Raw genomic sequence first — 25,133 nt, 5'->3', positions numbered from 1 at the left:
CTACAGAACTTCTTCATCTTCCAAAACTGAATCTTTGTACCATTATATAGCATCATTCCCCCCACCCCACCCCCAGTACTGAGGATGAACCCAGAGTCCTGCATATGAACTTGCCATCCTCCTGCCTTAGCCTCCTAAATCACTGGGATTACAAGCCTGGGCATTTAGATGTAATTTAAACATTTTTAAAAAAATATTTTTTGGTTGTCAATGGACCTTTATTTTATTTATATGCAGTGCTGAGAATTAAATCCAGTGCCTCATACATACTAGGCAAGTGCTCTACCACTGAGTTATAATCTCAGCCCCAGTTTAAATATTTTTAATGACTGTGGGGGATATAATTTCCTTCCACAATCCCTATTATACTTTTGGATTTATTTTCTACTACAAATATTATTTTTCATAATACTCAGATCTCTTGTGTATATTTCCACAGGACAAATTTCCACATGTATTATTTCCACAGGACAGATTCCTAGAAATGGGATTTGCTAGGGCACACAGGAGGAATTAGTACAGGTTCTTCCATTTTACACTGTGTAAGAGGTGGGGAAACAGATTCTGGGCATCTGTAGTATGTGTTACAATTCTTTTTGACAGGCAAAAGTAGCTCTTAGGTGTTTTGTTGTTGTTTTGTTTTCACTGTGCAGGGGATAGAACCCAGGGCCCCACAAAGGATTGTAGTTTTGTTTTTAATTTTTTTAGATGTTGATGGACCTTTATTTTATTCACTTATTTATATGCGGTGCTGAGAACCGAACCCAGTGCCTCAAACATGCTAGACAAGCGCTCTACCACTGAGCCATAACCCCAGCCCCAAAGGATTGTAGTTTTAATATTCATTGTATAGACTTTTAGTACAGGTTCAGTTCTTTTAAACTCACATTGTGTTATTCTCTTAGTTTCCAACTTGGAAAACGGGTCAGTATGAGGGTACTACTTTTGTTGGGGAGGATGGTGGGAATTAAACCCGGGGAAGTTTACCAGTGGGTTACATCCCCAGCTCTTTTTTATTTTTTAGAGACAGAGTCTTGCTAAGTTGCTGAGGATCTCTGAAGTCTTGCTGAGGTTTCCGAGGCTGGCTTCCATCCTGTAATTTTCCTGCCTCAGCCTGGAGTCACTGGGATTACAGATGTGTGCCACTGCACCTGGCTAGATGACATTTCTAATTTAAACAAAAAGTTACATCACTCTATGTTTCATTTTCAATGTTGCAACTTTTCCTTATCCCTATCACTTTCCCACCAAGTGCCAACATTGGTAGGGTGTGTTGAGGCTTTTCTACTTTCTCCAAATCTTTAGGCTTGCTCAAGTTGTTATCTGCTGGTCTTTGAATGTGTGAAGCTCAACTTTACTGCTCTCTGGGGGAATCCCTACAGCCCACAGTGTCCTTTACACCAGTGATTCTCAAATTCCATTGGCATCAGAATTGCCCAGAGGCCTGACCTAGGATGGGGCAAAGAATCTGTAGTTCGTATAATGTGCCGGTGCTGCTGATCTGAGAACCAGACTTTCAACTACCGCTTTACAGTGAATGTAGGTTTTTTTTGTTTTTTTTTTTTTAAGTTGTAGATGACACAATACCTTTATTTTATGTATTTATTTTTATGGAAGATTGAACCCAGTTCCTCACATGTGCTAGGCGAGCGCTCTACCACTGATCCATAGCCCCAGCCCTGTGAGTCTAGATCTCACAGGAACCAGCATCATACTAAGACCAGACTGGGTCAGCACATGCTCTCAAGTTCAGATGTGAGAAAAGCACCTGGGCTGGGCTTAAACTCAGGTTTTGCTCCCCTGGGTCAGGCCTCCGGGTGCATGGTGAACAGTGGACACTAGAGGGCAGCCTCGCGCTCGCCTTTCCAGGGCTGCTTCCGGCTGCGCCGGCGCAGTAGGTTGCGTGCGCGAGGGCGAGAGGCGCTGCGTTCTGCTGGCGTGAGTCCCCGGAAAGTGGAGAAGGAGGTTCTGTTTTGTGCCGGGCCCGCACCTGGCTGGCCAGCGCCTCGGGCCCAGGCTCCGTGTCGACGGGGCCGGACTCATACAGCCTCGGGCCGCCCGCTCCGAGGTGTACCTCACCTGCTGGGCTGTACCGGCCCGCATCGCCTCACACCCCGCTGCTGAAGGCCGGAGGACTCCGCCCGTGACAGGCAGACATCAGTCCTTCCATCTGGCGCTTGTTATGTACGGGTTCGTTGCTGCCAGAGCTGTGTGAAGTGAGACCATATGCTGCTTTTCTTTTCTTTTCCTTTTTTTTTTTTTTAAAGCAGAATTTAACCACTTTACTTAGTAATTTTGTGTTCTCCACCCATTGCCTTTACAATGGAACCCAAACGCTAAGTAAGCATCCAGAATATTTAAAATAGTTAATGTACTTTGTGTTTTACTGGAAAATTGGGTTCTGCTCTACATTGTATTGGTTGACACTAATCTGTCACTTCTAGAATTGTATAAAATGTTCTGTAAATTGGTTAAAATTAAGCTGTGACTCTACAGCAGTGGATCCCATCTGTCACCTCCCCTAATTATCAAGATTTTATCAGTGACAGAAATCCTTTGTATTTAATTAAATAGTTCCTAAATATTTCCTACCCAACTGACTCCCACATTCCTTATTCCTTAATGTGCAAGGTATTTTTCAGGACCAGTAAATCTTAGTGTTTTGTTTGTTTGTTTGTTTTATTTCTAGGACAAAATTCTTATGCCACACTACCTCATTCTAAGCTCTAGGCAGCCTGCTCTAGAAATATACTTCTAAAATTAAAAAGCCAATCAGATATTGAGATGGGCTAAAACCTTCTTTAATAAACTGTCAGTCTCAGTGTCACACACACCCCCATCCCAGTGATCATAGTGGGTTCAATTCAGTTCAGCCCCTGAACGTTGCAGGGTTTAAAGGAAGAATGTGGGTTTGAGGCCAAAACTTGTATAGTTTAGTGACCTTGAAGAAGTCACTTCACCTTTGAATCAGTTCTTTACCTGTAAGTTAGGAATAACAACACGAATTATATCTACATCACAGAATTGGTTGAAGTTGACACTGTGTAAAAGTCATTTGAATTTTTGGATGAGTGTTTTTGAGGAAGAATTCAGAGTGTGAGGCCTTAGGGATAATTAAAAGGCTATCGATGCATATAAAATACAGAGGCAACGAGAAATGCATTAACAGTGTGCTGAGTAATGTCGAAGGTACAATAGTGATCAGAGATGGAGGGTTATAGAATTTTGTATCTGATGTTGGTAGTTTTTGAGTGTGTCAGCTTTCCATTGCTGTAACAAATACCTGAGTTAAATCAATACAAGAAGAGTACAGATTTAGTTTGGCTCACCATTTTGGAAATTTCAGTCTATCGGGGGTTGGCCCTATTGCTTTAGGCCTGTGGTAAGGCAGTACATCATGGTGGGAGCAAGTGGTGGAAGAAAGTGCTTTATCTCAATGGCATCCAGGAAGCAAAAAGACACAGGAAAGGACCCAGGGCCAAAATGCCCTCCAAGGTTATTTCCCCGAATGACTTAACTTCCTTTCATTAGGCTCTGCCTCTTCAACGTTCCTTGTACCACTTGCTATAGTGCCACAGGCTGGTGACCAACTTGGGGAAAGGGTATCCAAACCATGGAAGAGTGAAAATGAAGAAAGTGTAGAGAGCAAGATACCAGGTGCTAGAGAATGATAAGAAGATGTGAATTTATAGTCTAGATTCTTCATTTGCACAAATCCCTGGCAAGGAGGTCCAGCAGTTTTAAACTCATAATTGTGATTTTTTTTTTTTTTTATTCTTGTTTTTTATTTTGGGGAAGTACTGAAATCAAACCCAGGGCTTTGTGCATGCTAGGCAAGTGCTTTACCAATGAGCTGCATCTGTAACCCTTTCTTTTTAAATTTTATTTTGAGACAGGATCTTGCTAAGTTGCCCAGGGTGGTCTTGAACTTGGAATCTTTCTGCCTCAACCTCCTGAGTAGCTAGAATTACAGATGTGTGCCACTGGCTTACATGTTCTTTTCTTATCCTTTCCTTCCCAAAATTATATAAGCTTCAAGCCCCGTAAAACCTGAAGCCATCCTTAGTGACAAGGTAGGATCAGTGGAAGGTTACAGATAAAGGAGAACTTGAAGGTTGAAAGAATTAAAAAAAAAATGGAAAGAGGTGGTGGGTAAGAGACATTAGAAGGCAGATACCATAAAGAGACGAAGAACAGAGTTAATGAGCATGAAAACAGGTGGGAGAAAACAGTGAATTAATGAAGATGGTGAAGTCAACTGTGATTAGCAGTCATTCTTTCTTATCTAGTGTCTGCTGTGTGCCAGGTGCTGAGGACATGTGGGGAACAGAGCAGGCAGGCAGACCTCTGTAGAACAGTCTAACAGGAACAGATGAGCCAAACCTGGAGCTGCAGCCCCAAAGGGTGCTTTTGAGCCTGAAGAAAGTTTGAGCTGGAGTGTAGGGCAGGGAAGGGTCTGGAGAGGCAGATAGGGGTTAGAAGGCTGGTGAAGAAACTCAGTTCTAACTACTGAGCTACATCCCCAACCTCTCAGGGAACCTTCTGAAAGTTTGAACTTTTTCCTGAGTGTAAGTAGGAGCTGTTGAATGTTTTTAATCCAGAAGAAATTAAATCTGTGATTTGGAAGAATCATTATATCTGTCAGAAAGCAACTCTTGCACATATATCTAAGGAGATGTGTTCAAAACTTGTTTCACTAAAACTGCCAGGGCAGGTAGGGACCAGGACTCTGTCTTTAATGATCATTGTGTGACCATCCCCATAGCTCTCGGGAGTTGTTCAAGAGTATAAAAACTCAGCAATGTCGATGTCTATGATATTTAGTATTTCCCAGTATTTAATATATGTATAGCTTTTGAAAAATAAAAAACTTATAGTGTGGTCAAATGATTACAAATAGTGAACTAGAAGGGACTAGAGTTATAGTTCAGTAGTAGAGTGCTTGCCTCACAGATGTGAGGCCCTGGGTTTGATCCTCAGCGCCACATAAAAATAAATAAAGTAAATATATTTAAAAAATAGTATCCAAAGTACATGTATGACGACAAAAAAAAATAAAGTTATTATTATTATTTTAAAAAAATAGTGAACTGGCAAGATTCAGTGGCTCACGCCTGTAATCCCAGCAGCTTGTGGGGCGGGAAGCAGGAGGATTACAAGTTCAAAGCCAGCCTCAGCAATTTAGCAAGGCCCTAAGCAACTTTGAGACCCTAGCTCAAAAAGGTCTGGGGATGTAAGTTGGTGGTAAAGTGCCCCTGGGTTCAATCCCCAGTACCAAAAAAAGGTGAACTGGCATTTCATGTACATAAATAAATCTCAGAACCATTGTTGAGTTTCAAAAACATAGATAATACAAGTACACAACCACTGTATAAAGCTTGAAAATGTGTTATTACTTATGGGTTCATACTTGTGAAAATAGAAAGCATGTGAGAGGATTGCATACACCAGTGGTTCTGAAACGTTAGTATGCGTCCAGATCACCTAGAGGAACTTACTAAAACAGAATTTGTTTGTGTGGTAAATACCTAAGAATTTGCATTTCTCTCAAGTTCCCAGTGAGGTGCTACTACAGACAGGTCCAGGGCCCACAGTTTGAGAATTGCTGATACATACCAATGTGAGGATAGTGACAGCTGCTTGGGATGGAGTGACTCAAACTGGACAGGTTTCAGAGTGGTTTAAAATGTATATACACTATTTTATTTCTTTCACAAAGTTTGGGCTCAGTTGTAGAATGTGTGCTTAAGCCTCTGAGGGCCCTGGGTTTGTTTCCCAGTATCAAAAACAAAACAAAATATTGGAAACAAATATACATTGTAAATTGGCAAAGCCAAATAGATATGCACAGTTTTACTTTTTATTTTTCTCTTGGAACATTTTATTAAAGGAAAAGATCCTATCTGCTGTGTGGAGAATGGATTGGAAAAGAGAAAGAAGGGGGAGACCATGCAGGAAACTCTTGCAGAAGTTCAGGTAAGAGATATTGATGACTTAATACCAGGGCAGAGGTGGCAAGGAAGGGCAAATATGAACAGATTTGAAGAGGTTTGGGTGATAGAATTGGCTATGTGTGCTGATTGGTTGGTTTCAAGTCACCCTGGTTCATGACTTAGTGAGTGGGTAGGTTGTGTGTCCAGAGTAGAAACCCTAGAGAAGGGGCATGGTGAGGACAGGAAAGAGTCTCTGGAGTCAGCTGTTGTCATCCCAGACCTTGAAGAACCTATTAAGTGAAGTGTTTAGGAGAAAAATCAGGGATGCAGTATAGACTTAGAAATCATAAATATTTAGAGAGCCACTGAAGCCACAGATGTGGATGAGATGACCTTGGCCAAAGGAATATCACCTGATGCTGCAATTGGCCAGCTCTGGCCCACTGCCTGTTTTTATATAGCCTAATAGCTAAGAATGCTTTTATTTTTTTAAGTATTGTGGGGGTGGTTGGGATCTAATAAGGAATAATATTTCATGATACATGAAAAATATATGAAATTTAGATTCCAGTGTCCATAAATGAATCTTACTGGAACAGAGCCACACACATTTGTTATATTGTTTGGAGCTGTTTTCACACTCTGGTGACAGAGTTGAATAATTTTGACAGAGACAATATAGGACCAGATGTTACCTTGCACCACCTCTCAGTTTACTGCAAATCACAGTGATAGGTTTATTGCTAGACTTTGACTTATAGCTGCTAAGCTTAAATATTTACCATTTGTTACTTTATAAAAAGAAGTTTGCTGCTCCCTGACCTGAGGTCTAAGTTGAGAAACACTTGGTCACTTTAATTATTGTAAAAGAGACTGCAACCATTTTATCTATTTCTTTATGTGTACCTTCCAAGAATCAGCTGTAGAGACTAAGACATTAGTAGTAAAAGTTATAATTTCAATTGAAGATGCTGAAGGTGATATGAGGGAATGGACCAGAGAGAAAGATGTGGGCCTGGAAGCTTTATGAGAAAGGTAAGCAAATGATCATCCTGACCATGGACAGGCACACTTGGGAAGGCTGAGGTAGTGGGGTGAGCAAGCAGCTGGCATTATGTCCAGGAGAGGGAAGGTATAGAGTGAAACAGAAGTGGTTCCATAGTCAGGGTTTCCTGGGCGTCTTTAATGACAGCAAGGCTAAACAAGCAGCATTTTCCTTTGCCAATTAAGAAAATATATATATATATTTATGGGCTAGGGTTGTAGCTCAGTGGTAGAGTGCTTACCTTGCATGCGTGAAGTACTGAGTTTGATCTTCAGCACCACATAAGAATAAATAAAATAAAGATATTGTATCCATCTGCAACTAAAAAATATTTAAAAATTATATATATATGTGTATATATATATATATATATATACATATATATATATATATATGTATTCAAATTATAGAAGAATAAATTATTTAAAAATTCCCAGGTTAGAAAAAGCAGTACTTATATGCTGGTCCCTCCTACAGCGTCACTGGCTAGGAAATAGAAGGATGGAGTAACCATTCACAGAGCTTGTGAACAGCACAGAAAGAATAGATTAGGGAAAAAGATCAGAAGTACAGTTTGTTATTTTATCTTTTTCAATTGAAACATAATTTAGATACTATAAAAGTTGTCATTTAAAAGTGTACAATTCCTTGATTTTTTTAAGCACATATTTATAAGATTGTGCACCTGTCACCACTAAATCCAGAATTTTTTATCTAAAATGAAATCCCATGTTAATTAGTAGCCATTCCTCATCTCCTTGCCCCCCAAACTCTGTGCAATCACGTTTCTGTTTTCTGTCTACATGGAATTGCCTATTCTGGACATCTCATATAAATGAAATCATACAACATGTGGCTTTTTGTGTCTGGCCTCTTTCATTGACCATAATGTCTTTAAGGTTCATCCCTGTTCTAGCAGTAATAGTGCTTTATTCCTTTTTATGGCTGGATAATAATCCATTTATGAATGTGATACATTTTGTTTATCCATTTATTAACTAATTGGAGTCATTTCTATTCTTTGTCTGTTATAAGTAATGCTACTTGGGCTGGGGTTGTGGCTCAGTGGTAGAATGCTTGCTTCGCATGCGTGAGACCATGGGTTCGATCCTCAGCACCACGTAAAACTAAATAACTGAAATAAAGATATTTAAAATAAATAAATGATGCTACTATAAACATTTGTGTACAAATATAAACATTTGATGTATGTTTTCAATTCATATAAGTATATTCTGAGCAATGGAATTATTGGGTGATATGGTAAATATGTTTGAAATAGAAATGCTGTATTGTGCTAGGCATAGTAGCACAGCTGGGAAGGCTGAGGCAGGAGGATTGCAAGCTCAAAGCCAGCCTCAGCAACTTAGCAATGCTCTAAGTAACTTAGTGAGACCCTGTCTCAAATAAAAAATAAAAAGGGGCTAGGGACATGGCTTAGTGGTTAAGCATCGTTGGGTTCAAGTCCCAGTACCAAAAAAGAAAAAGAAAAAAAGAAATACTATATTATGCTATATTATTTGCCACAGTGGCTACATTTTACATTCCCACCAGCAATATATGAGGACTACAGTTTTTCTTTAACCTCACAAACATTTCTTATTGCTCGATTTATTTTGATTGTAACCATCCTAGATGTATTTCATAATTCTTCTTTTTTTTTTTGCATTTGCCTTCAAGACAAGTGGAATTGAGCATTTTTCATATGCCTGTTGGAAGGTAGATTTTACTTCCTTAAGGACAAGGTATGAAAGAGCTGTCTTCTGGCTGGCTCCTCTCAGGCCTCTGGGCTTGATATGAATGTTATATCTTCAGAAAGGTCTTCTTGGATTCTTCAACCATTTATTCTCTATCCTTGAATCCTCATCACAGGATAATGATGAATTTTATTTACCTATTTATTATCTGTCTTTCCTGCCTGATTTTTCATTAAGCTCTAAGAGGATAGGAACCATGTCTGTTTAATTCACTCATGTATTTCAAGTGCTCAGTGCAGAGATGGGCCAGTGGACATTATTTAATATGGTGGAAAAAGCAGATTGGAACCAAATAGAGACTGGTGAGGAAATGTGGGGGTCTGCACCCACATAGGCTGACAGGGTTTTGGTGATGCTGGCCAGGTTGTCCAAGGCTTTCCCTGTAGCTCCTGGAGCTTGAAAGTCCAAGAGACATCTGGTCACTAGGAGGGCCTCTAGGAAAGAAGAATGAATCATTTGGACTGCTGTGACTTATCTGTGTACAGAGTTGCAATTTTTCTTTAACAAACCTCCTTTTTTGGTCCTTCATGGAAGAGGACTTTCAAACCAGTCCCTGAGACCAACGAGAACACTGTTTGACAAAGACAACTGGATGGAGACCTAGCTGGGAGAAGGAAGATGCTCCTGGAAGGTAAAGTTTCATGTCATAGTTGTATCTGGCACAAGTAGCACACAAGGCAATTCTATCACTAGTATCTCTGGGCATCCCAGTGCCTATATTCAGCTGACACATAGTAACATGGCTTTATCTGTTATACTGATGGTCCTCTACTCTGCTTCATACATAGCCTTTGCCCCCAGCATCCTGAGTGAGAAGCACTCTGCTCATTGTCTTTTCCCAGGCCTGTTCCCCATCTGGACCCCTCCAACACAGACCCTATAGTGGCTCCATTGCTGGAGTCCATCCCTTCTCAGGGTTACTTATTGCCACTGTCACCTGAGTTCTTTTTCTAATCTTACCACCCTTATTCTAGCTCATAAATTTTTTGATTCTTATCTCAGATCATTTCCAGGTCCTCCTAACTGGTCTCCAAGCCTCCAAGTACCTTCCAAGGAACATCCCAGACTCACCTTTCATATCAGCTCTTTGGGAAAACAATTTGGCATGTTCAGAGTTTGGGGGTTGTGGCTGTGGCTCAGTGGTATAGTGCTCACCTGGCACACATGTGGCACTGGGTTCGATCCTCAGCACCATATAAAAATTAAAAAATAAAGATATTGTGTTCATCTACAATTAAAAATATATATAAAATGTTCAGAGTTTGGGCTGGGGGTGTAGCACAGTGGTAGAGTACTCACATAGTATACCCAAGACACTGAGTTCAATCTATAGAAACACAAATGAAAAAATAAACCATGAACTTTTTTCCCCCCCGCCAGGGTTGAAACCTAGGCCTTGCACATGTTAGGTGAGTGCTCTGCCACTGAGTTACAGCTCCACCTTCTCAAGGGCTTTTGAATACCTTCCAAGCAACATCCCAGTTTCTTAGCTGGGTTCAAGTGGGCCCGACCTACTAACGTACCCCTTTGTCCATCTTCTGCCCCAGCACCACTGCTTTTATTTTACTAAATATTAATGAATATCTACTTAGTGCAAAGTGCTGTAAGACAGAGTCAAAGGCAGACATCTCCCATTCTGCATAATCTAGATGAATCCAAATTTTAATTTAATAAAGAATAATGAGCCAGGCGGCACATGCCTATAATCCCATCAACTTGTGAGGCTGAGGCAGGAGGATTGCAAGTTCAAAACCAGCCTCAGCAACTTAGCAAAAGCCTGTCTCAAAATTTAAAAGGGTCGGGGGTACGGTTGTGAATTAGAGGTTAAGTGCCCCTGAGTTCAATCCCTGTTGCCAAAAAATTTAGAAAAAGAATAATGATATGGGGGTGCGGGAAAAGCTGAAATTGAGTGGTTAATATAAGCCTAATGTTCAGTTCCTCTCTTGCTCCTCATGTGATTCCAAAACTTATAGGACCTACGAGTGGGGAGGCATGAAAGGGTGTACCTACCTTCAGGGCAGTGTCATCAAAATGCTTCATGGAAATTATAGCTGAAAGTGTTATTGCTTCTTGTCTCTTGTTATATTGCAGGAACTGATACAGGATAACAACATGGAAAGGAAAGCCCAGGAGAGCAGGAAAGGACTGACCCACAGAGAAGTCCCTCGTGTTGTTGGGCTGCTGCTCGCCATGGCCCTTATGAATGTGGTCCTTTACCTCTGCTTCGACCGATTTTTCATATCCCCTCAACATTCCACCAAGGACCCTAGATCTTGTCCATATGGTTACTTCAAAATGGGGCAGATGAAAAACTGTTCACCCTGGCTGTCCTGTGAGGAGCTGAGGACAGAAGTGAGACAGTTGAAGCGTGTTGGGGAAGGAGCCGTGAAGAGAGTGAGTAGAGTACATGGTTTTCTTCTGCATTATCACTTGTGTCAGCTCTTTGGGAGAACAATTTGGCTTTCTGGGCTAAGACCCATAAAAGGAAGTGGATGTAGTGGCACCTGCCTCTAGTCCTAGCACTTGGGAGGTTGAGTCAGAAGGATCACTTAAGCTCAGGAATTCGAGGCTAGTCTGGGCCACATAGGAGATCCTGTCTTAAAGATCCATAAAGGCTCTTTATATCTGTCTTTGAGCCCAGTAATCTCATATCTGGGATTTTAATTTTAAAAGAAGAAAAGAATCTGAAGGAAGGAAAAAAGCTAAATGCATAAAGGAGTACTATACTAATGGAAAACTAGGACCAACAATTTTAGGAGAACAATTAGTTAAATTATGGTTCAACCACTTGATGGAATATTCTATAGCTATTTAAATGTAGTTAGGATTACTCATGTAGCAACAGGAAGAAAATCTTAAGAAATTAGAATAAATTTTTAAAAAATCATTTCAGTAATGAAAAAAGAAAATAAGTTAAAAAAAGGAAGATTTAGAATTGTGTAGTATGTTATTTTCAACTGCAAAATTAAATATTTTTGTGGAAAAATGCAAAAGTGGCAGAAATTGTATAAGACAAAGTGGGAATTATGAGCAGTTTTTTTCTTGATTTTTAAACCATGATGGTATTTCTGATTTTTTTAAAGTTATAGTTAAGACACAATACCTTTATTTTGTTTATTTTTATGTGATGCTGAGGATCGAACCCAGGGCCTCGCACGTGCTAGTCGAGCGCTCTACGGCTAAGCCACAACCCCAGCTCGGTATTATTGATTTTTAAAATTTTCTTTTATTTGAAAAGAGACATCAAGGAATCAATTCAGTTTTCATATAGAAACTCCAAGATCTTTGTCCCGTTGATAACCAGTGTATGCTACACTCTATATGGTTGTCATTTCTGTGGAAGCTGAGTCTACCAGTACGCAGTCAGTGGCTTTAGAAGACAATTAAAGATTGTTGAACGAAGAAAGTTTCTTTGTGAATTTGCAACAGGCAAAAGGCAGGGAGAGATCAGGAAATGCACCTACAAAGCTGCAGTTTGATAAATGGCTAATGAGGATGCCATGGTTTCCTCCTGAATATAGATGGAGGCATCTTAAAGGAAGGAGTTAGGGAGAAGGGGAAGGAATTTGTAGAAAGTACTTTATTCATTGTAGGTGCCATGGGTAGAGTGGTGAAAGAAACAAAGACACTGATTTCTTTTTTAGTTGGAAAGTCAGATACTAAGAAAAATAAGAAAGTTACATTATGATGTGTTAAGAAGACAAAACAGGCAAAGAAATGATGTGCTTGTCATTCTTTAGGAGAGGACATTGGCCAGAGCAATGGGAGACCATGTTGAGAGTGTGGGCATCTGGGGAAGAGGCCCCATTCCTCTGTGCAGGGAACATTCCTGGTTGTTCAAGGAGCAGGAAGGAACCTAGTGTGACCAGAGAGCAGGAAAAGAAAAAGAGGTCCGTGAGGTCTGAGAGGGTCAAATTGGGAGCCAGGTTATGCCAGGCCTCACAGAACTTTGAGAACCACTGGAAAAATTTTAGTAGAGAAATTTATTTTGTAAAGGGATTATCTTAGCTGCTATGTGAAGAGTGGATGAAAGGTGGCAAAGGTGGAAGACTGGTTAGGCTTTTTTGCATGTGAGGGATGGTTATGGCTTAACAAGAGTGTTAGTAACAGAAATAGAAATCAGTGGATTCTGGACATATTTTCAAGGTATTAACAATAGGATTTTCTAATTGACTGGATGTGGGGTATGAGAGAATGAAGAGATTCTATGTGTCTGAGATGGACATGTTAATTCTGGTGTGAGACATCCAGGTGGGGGTGTGGGCAGTTAGATGTGCAAGCCCAGCATAATGGATGAGGTCTGAGAGAATATAAATTTGAGACTCAATATTATTTATATGCATTTGAAAGTATTAGAATGTGGAAAAAATCACCAAATAAGGGATATAGATAGAAAAGAGGACATAAAACCAGCTCATTTCTATCTTCTTCAAAGAGATGTCCTTGAAAGCTGGTACAGTGGTGTATGCTTGTAATCCCAGTTACTTGGGATGTTGAGACAGGGGCATCACAAGTTTGAGGCCAGCCCCTGCAGCTTAGGAAGATTCTGTCACAAAATGGATGTAGCTCAGTGGTAGAGTGCTAGCATGCATGAGGCCATGGGTTCATCCCCAGTACTGGAGGGAAAATGTACATACTAAGAGGTGACCTTGAATGTGTTGTGTCTGTGGTTGTAATTGTTCAGAGCATTTTTGGAATTTGTTGGAATTGCTTCTTTCCTCCCAGGGAATATGATTTTGATGATGGCAAGTTATTATCATTTGTAGATAGACAGATTTAATTTTAGGGAGCCGCAAATCATGTTCATCCAAATATGAAATTTAGTAGTATGGCTAATAAGCCTAAGCACTATCATTTTATTAAAGTGAAATGTGACTATCCAGGCATGATGGCACACCCCTGTAATCCCAGCTACTCAGGAGGCTGAGGCAGGAAGATTGTAACTTAAAAGCTAACTTTATTTTGACCTTGTTTCAAAATAAAAGTAAAGTGTGAACAAAATGCCATTATATTCTTTTGTTGGGTTTTTCTTTAGCTGACACTTCCCTCCCTCAGGACAAAATATTTTGAACACTTGGGTATTAATAGTGTTGGTCAGGAGCCTTGTCTGCCTTCTCCCCTGTCAGAGCCTCAGGATCTGTGCAGTTTGGCACAGAGGAGAGTATCAGTATCCTGAATATAGTCACTTATTGGAATAGCTGTGAGTAACTCAATTCCATTCCATCTCAATGCCCCACCTCCTCTCCACATGGAAGGAACAGGTTTTTCAGTAGGAATTTCTTTCTTTTTTTACAGTCTGCAGGTTGAATCCAGGGCCTCATGCATGCTAGGCAAGTGCTTTATGACTGAACTACATCTCAATCTCATCCCCTTCAGTGGGATTTCTAAAGTCAAAATTCTTGACATTTCATTCTGACCTCCACCTCCTCTTCTAACTCTCTTGATCCAGCAGTTCCTCAATTCCATGGAGAATTTCAGAGTATCCATCTCATGCTTTTTTACTTTATGACACCCCTCCTGTCTCTACCTCCTGATTCCCCTAGCAGAGATTCCACGGGTTTTTATTTTCATCATTCTTTTACAAAGAGTTGGAACAACTCCATTACATCTGTCTCTATCATGCCTGGCTGCTCTTGAAACCCAACTCTGCTCTTGGACTTGAGCAGCTATACTGGAGTAAGAGAGAAATCCCACAATCACATAATTTAAATGCACCATGACAAACTTCAGGTAAGCACAGAGAACTATCCTTGGAAATTTCATTCCCAATCCCTGAGAAGTTTTTCCTCAAACATTCCCATCCTTTGTCTTATCCAATGATCTTGTTTTATGAGATATGAAACCAGAAACCATCCAAAGGGAATATCTTCATTCTACTTCCACCAGATCTATAAACCAGCAGCTCAGCTCTCATTCCTAATTCCCAAGGTTCCACGTAATTTAAGTGATTCCCTGCATTGTCAGCCTTCCCACTCTGAACATCATTACTATTGGTATACAGACATACTCTCTTTAAAAAACAAAGTCCTGTTCCCTTGATTCCCCAGGCCTCTGTAGCTCCTGTCCTTTCTCTACTTCCATCACAGAAAGCTGCCCTAACTCTATTTCCACCTTCCTTGCTCTCACTCTTTCATCCTCTTCCAGTGTGTCTTCAAAACACCAGCACTCTAGGGAAACTTCTCTTATTGAGGGACCAGGTTGTGACAGTTCTATTTTCAGAATATGTCCCAGTGTGCTCAACAGAATCTGTCCACAGACTCCCCTCTTGCCATCTAACAGTCTCCCTGCTTACGCTTTTGCCGACTACTATATACAGTTGTCTTCTAGACATATTGGATCATGCCATTTTTCTTCCTTAACATGCATTTGGTGGCTTCCTGTTGTCCCTTGGGGGAAAAAAAATTAACCTTTTAATTATCCCTCTTGCTCCACCCTCCCTGCTGTGGATCCTTCCTCCCTCCCAGAACTCTTACCAGGATTCTCACTCCTTGTCTTGTAGTCTTTCCTTTGTTCCTTGTTTAAACCAAGCCCTTTCTTATGGGTCTTTCTCTGCCTGAAGCTCTGCCACTCCCCAGCCCAGTACTGGAGATAGGCATTGGACTCAGTGATGCTCTGCCAGTGAGTCACATCCCCACCCTTTTTACTTTGAGAGGGGGTTTTAATAAGCTGCCCAAGCTGGCCTCAAATTTGTGATCTTCCTGCCTTAGCCTCCTGAGTAGCTGGGATTAGAGATGTGTGCCACCACTCCCAGAGTTCTGTTACTTTTCTAACAGGAATTCCCTCCCTGATGTCCCTAAGTCCCACCCTTACCATATCTTCTCGTTCTCATTTATCTTGTTTTTTGTTTGTGTCTCTTATAAATGTGTAAGTCCCCTGAGAGCACAGAAGGTGGGTCCAGAGCATCTAGCCATACCTTATTGTATCTAGGACACATTTTGGGGGCCAGAGCACAAAAACTCTTTAATTGAATTCTCAGTACCTAAAATGTTGATTTAATCTCAGATAGTTTCCTCAATATATACAAACTGTGCCACTCCCTTGTCTTCCCCAGACTTTTTTTTTTTTTTTTGCTTGTTTTTGGAATGGCCAGGGGCATTGTATCCTGTACCTATAGCAATTTGTAGCTTTGCCCATAAACTATAGTAACCTGTTTATGGTAGGCAGGTTGGCCTATTGCTTTTTCTTTATTCCTTTTTTTTCTTAATTATAAAAGCAGTATATTCAAGTATTTAATAGGAGGCAAAGTAGAAAGTTAAAGTTTCCTTTTCCTTCCTCTTGCTCTCTCTGTCGTCAGTCTTATTTCCTAGGAATAACAGTTCGGGGTTCATCCATTTGGGGTTTTTAAACCTAAGATTACATTGAAAGACCCAAGCTGGGTGTGATGGTGCATGCTTATAATCTCAGCTACCTGGGAGCCTGAGGCAGGAGGATCACAAGTTTGAGGCTAGCCTGGGTAACTTAGACCCTGTCTCAAAATAAAAAATGAAAAGGACTGATGTAGCTCAGTGGTAGAACACCCCTGGGTTCAATACCTAGTGCCACAACAAACAAACAAACAAAAACAAGAAGGGTCTCTGCTTTCATGGCCCCTGTACTCCCTTCAGTCTGTTAAAACAATAGGCCAGATTATTAAATTATAAGTCAAATATGGGTTGTTTTTTTCTCCCTTAAAATCCTCCAGTGAATTACTTTCTCACTCTGAAAAAGTAAGAGTCCAGAGTCCCCTCCTTTTTTTTTTTTTGGTTTGCTACTGGGGATTTTAAACAGAGGGGTATTTTACCACTGTGCCATATCCCCATCCCTTTTCATTTTTTTATTTTGAGACGGGGTCTTGCTAAGTTGCTGAGGCTGGCCTTGTACTTGGCAGTCCTTCTGCCTCAGCCTCCCAAATTGCTGGGATCACAGGTGTGTGCCACCCCATCTGGCAAAGTTCTTTCAGTAAAGCCTTACAATATCTGCTCCCTTTCACTAAACTTTTACCTACTCCTTTATGCCTTGCCCTTCCCACTCTAGCAGCCCAGCCTTTCTGCGCTGAGAGTCTGTGGCTGTACTTCCCTACAGGACATCTGGCCCTGATGTTTTCTGCCTAGGATGAAGTTTTTCCCTATATCAAAATGGCCCATTCCCTTATCTCTTTCAATTTGTTGCTCAGACACCCCAACAAGATCTTCCCGAGCCCTATTTTAAAATTGCAAACACTTCCCTGTTTTATTCTAAAACACATTTCACCTGATAATATACTTTATATGTTTCCTATTTATTTTGTTGCCTACCTCCTGTAGTAGAATGTAAATTTTATCATTGCAGTTATGTCAGTGTTTTTCCAGCAGTGCTGGGGTCTGAACCCAGGGCCCCCACATGCTAGGCATGCTAGGTTCTACCACTGAGCTAGATAGAACCCCAGTTCTTTTTTCTTTGACATAAATTCTCCCTACCCCCCCTCCCATTTCCTTCCTGGGGATTGAACTCAGAGGTGCTCTTTACCACTAGCTACATCTCCAGACCTTTCTGGTTTTATTTTTAAACTTAAAGACGGAGTCTCACTAAGTTGCTAAGGGTATCACAAGTTGCTAAGACTGGCTTTGAACTTGTGATCCTCCTGACTCAGCCTCCCAAGTCATTGGGATTATATGTGTGTGCCACCTCACCTGGTTGACATAAATTATTGTTAAATGAACGAAGACACATTTGACTACAGTTAAATTCTTTGCTTTATGAAAAGACTACATGAGCTATGTTCTATATCTTTTACATTTATATTAAAGGATCACATCACATGGGTGATATAAGAAGTTCCTAGTAATAAATAAGGGACAGGCAAATAGCCCTATAGAAAAATTGGATGAAGGACAATGACCAGACTTTTTATAGTAAATATACAGAAATGCTGATACAGATGAAAAATGCTCCCAGGCACCATGGCACCTATCTGTAATCTCAGCAACTTGAGAGGCTGAGGCAGAATGATCACAAGTTGGAGGATAATTTAAACACCTGGAGGGTTTCCTGTGGATCATGAGAATGAAAGCAGATGTACATGAAAGTGTTTATAAACTTTAAGATGTTGCATCCATGTTAGTTATGTTAGGTGGATTCATGCTCAGAGTGGGTGTTTTTGGAACCTATATCTGTCAACTCAGCAAGATCCCCTCTCAACCACAAAAACAAAAAGGGCAGAAGATGTAGCTTTGTGGTAGAGTGCCCCTGGGTTCAATCCCCAGTACTGAATAAAGAGAGAGAGAGAGAGAAAGAAAATATTTTTCTGTAGTTGATTTTTTTATACCAAGAAGACTATTTATGATTAGTTTTACAATTAAATAAAAGATGAACACATTGCTGTTGTCTCCAAATATAATTGTTTTAGAAAGTGATAAAAAATAACTAGAGATTGCTAGGAAATGATTCGTAAAATCCATGATTTGCAGATTTAAATTTTTTTTATTTATTCTTTTTAGTTACATATAATTATAGAATGTATTTTGGCAAAAGATTTGCATATTTTTAACACTAGAGGTTTTAGATATTTGTGAGTCATCCCAAAGACTAATAATATTTATTAACAAATAACTTTAATTTATCTGAGGCACAAAAATGAATATGACATAATTGAGGATTCAGGAGGAAATCAGTTGGGGCCCCATCTGCCTCTTCCATGATTTATTGTTGAACATAAGGTAGCAGCTTCCTTAAGGTGAAATTTGTTTTTGTATGAAAATGGGCCTTGAAAACCAAAACCAAGCCAGGCACAATGGCACATGCCTGTAATCCCTGTTACTTGGGAGAATGAGTAGCAGGAAACCAAATTCAGGATCAGCCTAGGTAACTTAGTGAGACCCTGTCTCAGGGAAAAAAAAAAAAAAAAAAGGCAAGAGGATTTAGCTCAGTGTTAAAGTGTTTGCATAGTATGTGGGAGGCTCTGGGTTTCATCCCAGTACTACAAAACAAAAAAAATAAAACAACCAAACAATAACAACAACAACAAAACCTACCAAAGCCATCTGTCAGCACTAGTCATGACCATGCACAATAGGTCCAAAGAAGTGATGGGTCTTAGCCAGGCAAGTGCAGGCCTGTAATCCCAGCAGCTCGGGAGGCTAAGGCAGGAGAATTATGAATTCAAAGCCAGACTCAGCGACCTAGTGAGGCCCTAAGTTAACTCAATGAGACCCTGTCTCTAAATAAAATATAAAAAAGGCTAGGGATGTGGCTCAGTATTTAAGTGCCCCTGGGTTCAATCCCTGGTACCAAAAAGAAAAAAAAAAAAAAGAAAGAAAGAAAGAAAGAAAAAAAAGTGATGGATCTTGACAAAGTCTTATTTTTATTTTTTTATTAGAGTCAAAATATCAAATTCAGTGGCAATACAAATCTATGGAATATGTTTATTTGAAAATTTTATAAATTCATCAAAGTTTTACTGAATGTAGCAGCCAGAGTAAAAATGACTTTTTCCCCCCAATAGAAAAGATCCATAATGAAATTTCTTGGTTATGGGGGTTTGAGGTCTTGAAAGATTTCTCTTTTGAAGGTGAAGGGTTAGTTTTTTTTTTTTTTTTCCCATTAAAAACCCTCTCTTCTTAAATCCAAAAGAAATATTTGAGATCCTTTAGTCCACTTCCATTTTATGTAGTGTTTCTGAGTCTTAATCTTTTGAATTATAGAAGTAATGTATGTTTGTTTTGAAAGAATTGGAAAATGCCAAAAGATATAAAGTACAAAAAGCACCCTTTGTGCTACAGTAAGTTGGAACTGGCAGGCAGTTGGGTGCCCCAGGTCTTTACACAGGCAGCCTGTCCTCCTGGGCCTTGCTTTCCCCTTGTCCAACATCTGTGCTGCAAGTCCTCTAAGACCAACTTCCAGGAACCTTCCAGAGTCATCTCCAGCTGGCTCTCACATCCAGACCACAGTCAGTCCCTCCTGCTGAAATTTTATGCACTAATTTGTTGTTCACCTTCTTGCATGTTATGTTTGTTCATAATGAGTGTTTACAACTAGACAAAGTGCAACTCTAGGACTGCAAAGACTGGGTTCTTGTCTCATTCATTTGTCTTCTGTGCCACACCTGTTAAACAAAAAGTATTTTTCTTTCTTGCCTCACTTTAGGTGCAAGGGTTAGGTTTGATGTTCTTCTGGCTTTGTTTCAGGTCTGTCTGTCTGAGTGGAAGGAACGCAAAGTTGCGCTCTCACGGCTCACCAGTCTGGAAATGAGAGATGATTTCCTCTGTGGACTACAGATGCTGAAATCTCTACAAAGCAAACACATTGTCACACTGCTTGGCTACTGTGAGGAAGACAACACTATTCTTACTGAATATCACCCCTTAGGTTCCTTGAGCAACCTGGAAGAAACACTAAACCTTTCAAAGTACCAAAATGTGAATACATGGCAGCACAGGCTGCAGCTGGCCATGGATTATGTTGGTGTCATTAACTACCTGCACCACAGCCCCCTGGGCACGCTGGTCATGTGTGACTCTAATGACCTGCCCAAGACACTATCTCAGTATCTGCTAACAAGTAACTTCAGCATTGTGGCAAATTATTTAGATGCCTTACCCCTGGTGAACCACAGCTCTGGGACATTTGTGAAATGTGGCCACAGGGAGCTTCATGGGGATTTTATAGCTCCTGAGCAATTATGGCCTTATGGAGAGGACATACCTTTTCATGATGATCTCATGCCCTCATATGATGAGAAGATTGATATCTGGAAGATTCCAGATGTTTCCAGTTTCCTTTTGGGGCACGTTGAGGGTAGTGATATGGTTCGATTCCATTTGTTTGATATTCATAAGGCCTGTAAGAGCCAGAATCCTGCAGAAAGACCCACTGCTCAGGATATTCTGGATATTATCAAAAGGTTTTGAATTTACTCAGAGATACTGTGATGTCTCAGACAAGAGAAATGTTATAAAAATCAGTGCAGCCATTGAAGGGTGGGGTTTGAGGACCGAATGGAAGTTATAGCAGTTCTACTCTGATGGTGGTTTTTTTGTGTAAGCCCTATGGTTTTTTTTTTTGTTGTTGTTTGTTTGTTTGTTTATTCAGCTATGTGGCTTTTTTTTCTATATCCACTTGGCCTTTTGGGGGGGTTTTTTTGGTCATTTTTTCTGTGGTACCTGGGAATGAACCCATGGCCTCACACATGGTAGGCAAGCACTCTACCACTGAGCTACATCCCCAGCTCTTTTTAGTTTTTGAGACAGGGTCTCAGTTAATTGCTGAGGCTGGCCTTGAACTTGAGATCCTCCTGCCTCCGCCTCTGGAGTAGCTGGAATTATAGGTGTGCACATCAGTGCCTGGCTTCATCTGTACATTTGAGTGTGTTCTACCTCTCCTGGCAACTGGATGGAGGTTTTAATTAAGAGCAAACTGGGTCTGATTTAAAGCTGGCTTCATCTTTCTGAGGCCATTTGCTTCCTGGCTGAGATGCAGAAAAATAGTGATCTACTCATATTTGAAGGAAGTAATAAAAGTGTAGCTATAAAGAGGTTCTGTTGCCCCTAATAACTGAATTTATGAGCTTATGAGAAATATATAGGCAGACGATTTTTAACTGGCAGTATATGAAAAAGACAGTGATTCTTCAAATAATGGTTTCTCTATATAGTTTAAAAAATGGTATTGAAGAAAAAATGTTTATAGCGGCACAATTCACAATATCTAAATTATGGAATCAACCCAGATGCCCATCAATAGACGAATGGATTAAGAAATTATGGTATATATGTATATACAATGGAGTTCTACTCAGCCATTAAAAAAATGTAATTATGGCATTTGCCAGTAAATGGATGGAAATGGAGAATATCATGCTAAGTTAACTAGCCAAACTCAGAAACTTAAGGTCAAATGTTTTCTTTCATTTATGGAATCTAGAGTAAAATAAAGGAAAGGGGAGGGAAGGATACGAGTACATAAAGAACCAGTCAAATACAAATTAATAGATGAGTGAAAGGAAGTCCAGTAGAAGGAGAAGGGAAGAGGGTAGGGAAAAGGGGAAGAGAAAAGGAAGGATCATGAACTGAAATCAATTTCCATGATATATGAGTTTGTCAGGTCTTTATAGTTATACTATGTATAGCCATAAAGCTCTAACTTTAAAAAAAAAAAAAAAAGAAAAGAATTTAAAAATGGCATTGAGGGTTAGGGGTATAGCTCAGTGTCAGAGCACATGCCTAGCATTTGTGAAGTCCTGGGGTTGATCCCCAGCACCAAAAAAAAAAAAAAAAAAAAAAGATTTAACATATGGGGTATCCAGAGTGTTTGTGGTCTGTTCACATGGCATTAATGTGAATCATTTAAATCACTGATTTAAATGATTTCTCTATGAAGCTTCTTGTGTAACCCCTTTCCAATGAGATTTTGTTTGTTTGTGTTTTCATACCAGGGATTGAATACAGCTTAACCACTGACCACATCTCCAACCTTTTTTTTTTTTTTAATATTTTATTTTGAGACAGGGTCTTGCTAAGTTACTTAGGGCCTCACCAAGTAGCTGAGGCTGATTTTGAACTCAAGATCCTCCTGCCTCAGCCTCCTGAGCCCCTGGAATTACAGTTGTGTGCCACTGCACCTGGCTCCAATGAGTTTTTTAAAAAAGAACTGTTACAGCATACTCTTTGTAATTTGGAATGGATAAAAATATTTAGAAAAGAAAATTGAGGCAAACAATAGCTATGTTACTGGGCTTTAGAAGGTGCTTTGAAGTTCCTATTTATTGGGTTTTCCACGTCCAAAATTTGTGGTGAGCATTTTACATCAGCAAGTGTTCCTCATTACCGCACGGTATCAAGCCATCCCACTTGGGTTGCATGGCTGAATCCTTCAAAAAGTTCTTTCCTATGACACTGTCAGCCTCATTTGCAGGGGTTGAGGATTTGGTGTGTATTAATGATCACTAACAAGATGGCTAAAGCTGGTGTTCAGAATCGTAGATGTTCTGCATTGGACTCTGCCTTTGCCTGACTCAAGCAGGCATCAGAATCACCGGAAGGCACAAGCTGGGTCCCCATAGCTTCTGACTCATTGAGTTTGAGCATTCATAACTGGTTCCCAGTAAAGCACATGGTGCTGGTCTGGGGACTACATTTTGAGAAGCCCTACCCTGAGCTGTCAGGGAGGCACCACAGAGTAGGATAGCAGTATTATCAACATTGTTCCCTATTGCTGGTGGAGTGGCCTGTGCTTGGTGAGAGAATATGCTTGCCCACATTCTCTGATGTCACTCTGAAGCTCAGTGGGCACTCCCTTCACCCTGGATTTATTTTGTTACAATAACTCCACTGTTGGGATAATATCAAGTATTGGTGAGGATATGAAGAAACTAGAGTCCTCATAATGTTGCTCATGGGACAAGAGCATGGTATAGGATCTTGGGAAAATAGTTTAGTAGTTCCACAAAAAGTTTAAAATAAAGTTACCACATGACCCAGCAATTCTCTTAAGTGTATACCCAAGAGATATATACATCCACACAAAAGGCACATGTCAACATTGTCCATACATATTCATAGTGCAATTATTCACACTAGATAAAAGGTAATAAAAACCCAAATGTCCATTAGTCAATGAATAAACAAAATATAGTATATCCATACAATGGATTATTATTCAGCCTTAATGAAGTTCTGGGCATGGTGGCACATTCCTATACTTCTAGCGACTTGGGACTGAGGCAGGAGAATTGCAAATGTAAGGTCAGCTTGGTAAATTAGTGAAACATTGTCTCAAAATTTTAAAATCTAAGAAAGGTCTAGTGATATAACTGAGTGGTACAGTGCCCCTGGGTTCAATCCCCAGTACTACAAAACAAAAACAAAAGGAATGAAGTTCTAATGCATGCTATAATATGGATGGACCTTGAAAACATACTAAGTGAAGGAAGTTACTCACAAAAGACTGCCTATCATGATTCTATTTATATGAAATGTCCAAAATAGGAAAATCCATAGAAACAGTATTTGCTAGAGGGTCGTAGGGAGTTGGGGTGGAAGAATGACTTATACCAGGTACAGAGTTTTTTGGTAGTGATGAAAATGCTCTGAAATTACATAGTAGTGATGTTTGTACAACTTTGAATATATGAAGTACCACTGAATTGTTTTTTAAGAAAGGACAAATTTTATGGTATGTGAATTATGTCTCAATAAAACTTATTTTAAAAATATTCTCCACAGTGCTGTGTATGTATACTTTAGAAGCCTTTCACTTGATGTAGGCTGTTAATATGTGGAATTAATTATTTGCTCTTACCCTATTCATGTTGTATTTTCATTTGAGGGCTTTTTTTTTAGCATTTTGGTGAAAAACTGTCAGTTTTAAACTAATTTGTTTTTAATAGGACAGTAAAGCTGAAATAAACATCATGGTTCAGGAGAAAAAACATTGTACTAGGATTAGAAGATCTAAGTTATCCCAGCTCTGATCTCCGACAACTCAGACACATCCGATCTCTGTCATGAAAATTTGGAAGTAATTTGTGCTTTTCTTTCCCAAGTTTCTCTGATGCTTTATGATGCCACAGCCAGACAGGGCCATTGCTTGTCATGGATCAATCTTCAGTTTGGGTTTGGACACAATTAATTATCAACAGAACTGCAAAAATCAAAAGAGGAAGTCGTCATCTAACTAAAACCTTGATGGGGAATTCAGTGTTATGTGGCTTGCTCAATGGAAGTTCAGTGGAAGTATCAGAAGAAATAGATGAGGGGAGCCATTCTCAAAGCATAAACAAGTATCCAGTGCTCTCCCTGCTTACCTCATTCCAAGTGATTAAAAAAAAGATTGCTGGACATGGTGGTGCACACCTGTAATCCCAGCGGTTTGGGAGGCTGAGGCAGGAGGATTGTGAGTTCAAAGCCAGCCTCAGCAAAAGTGAGGTGCTAAGCAACTCAGGGAAACCCTGTCTCTAAATAAAATACAAAATAGGGCTGGGACTGTGGTTCAGTGGTTGAGTGCCACTGAGATCAGTTCCTAGTACCTTAAAAAAAAAATCATCACCACTATATGATTTGTTCTGTAATTACATTTTCTCACAGGAGGCTATAAATAATCATGATATCATTCAGCACAAGCAGAAACCTGGTAGTTCCCCAAATGAGGCACACATAGGTGGGGGTGCAAGCCTTATCTCATATAACTCTCCATAGAAAAGGTCTTTTATTGTGATATATACACACACACATACACACACACACATATGTGTGTGTGTATGTGTGTGTGTGTATATATATATATATATTATTTTTTGGAAAGGGCAATAAACTGAATTTTTTGTTTTGTTTTGTTTTGGGTACGGGGGCTGCAACCCAGGACCTCAAGCCTGAGGCCTCCACCTGAACCCAAATGGAAAGGACCTGCAGTGGAGTCAGAGCAGGCCCCACCCCAGGGGATACAGCC

At 40.0% G+C, this 25,133-nt stretch overlaps 1 protein-coding gene across 3 annotated transcripts; it reads left to right on the top strand.

Moving 5' to 3' along the window:
- The first annotated feature begins 1,917 nt into the window (after positions 1-1,917).
- On the top strand, positions 1,918-23,901 carry LOC114081531 (protein O-mannose kinase). 3 transcript variants are annotated; one of them, XM_071610455.1, is made up of 6 exons: positions 1,918-2,216; positions 5,891-5,976; positions 6,902-6,968; positions 9,270-9,366; positions 10,827-11,129; positions 19,877-23,901. In XM_071610455.1, exons 5-6 carry the CDS (start codon positions 10,848-10,850, stop codon positions 20,597-20,599), a joined length of 1,005 nt encoding a protein of 334 aa, XP_071466556.1. In that variant the 5' UTR covers positions 1,918-2,216; positions 5,891-5,976; positions 6,902-6,968; positions 9,270-9,366; positions 10,827-10,847; the 3' UTR covers positions 20,600-23,901. The 3 variants fall into 3 exon arrangements, with proteins under 3 accessions (XP_071466556.1, XP_071466557.1, XP_027778788.1); XM_071610456.1 differs by lacking the exon at positions 6,902-6,968 and having other exon boundaries at positions 9,272-9,366; XM_027922987.2 differs by lacking the exons at positions 1,918-2,216; positions 6,902-6,968 and adding an exon at positions 2,239-2,340.
- Positions 23,902-25,133: the final 1,232 nt, after the last annotated feature.

The sequence above is a fragment of the Marmota flaviventris genome, chromosome 3 (genome assembly GCF_047511675.1).
Source record: "Marmota flaviventris isolate mMarFla1 chromosome 3, mMarFla1.hap1, whole genome shotgun sequence".
Taxonomy (NCBI): Eukaryota; Metazoa; Chordata; class Mammalia; order Rodentia; family Sciuridae; genus Marmota; species Marmota flaviventris.
Note: the sequence above shows the minus strand (reverse complement) of the source record. Positions and strands in the feature narration are given on the sequence as shown.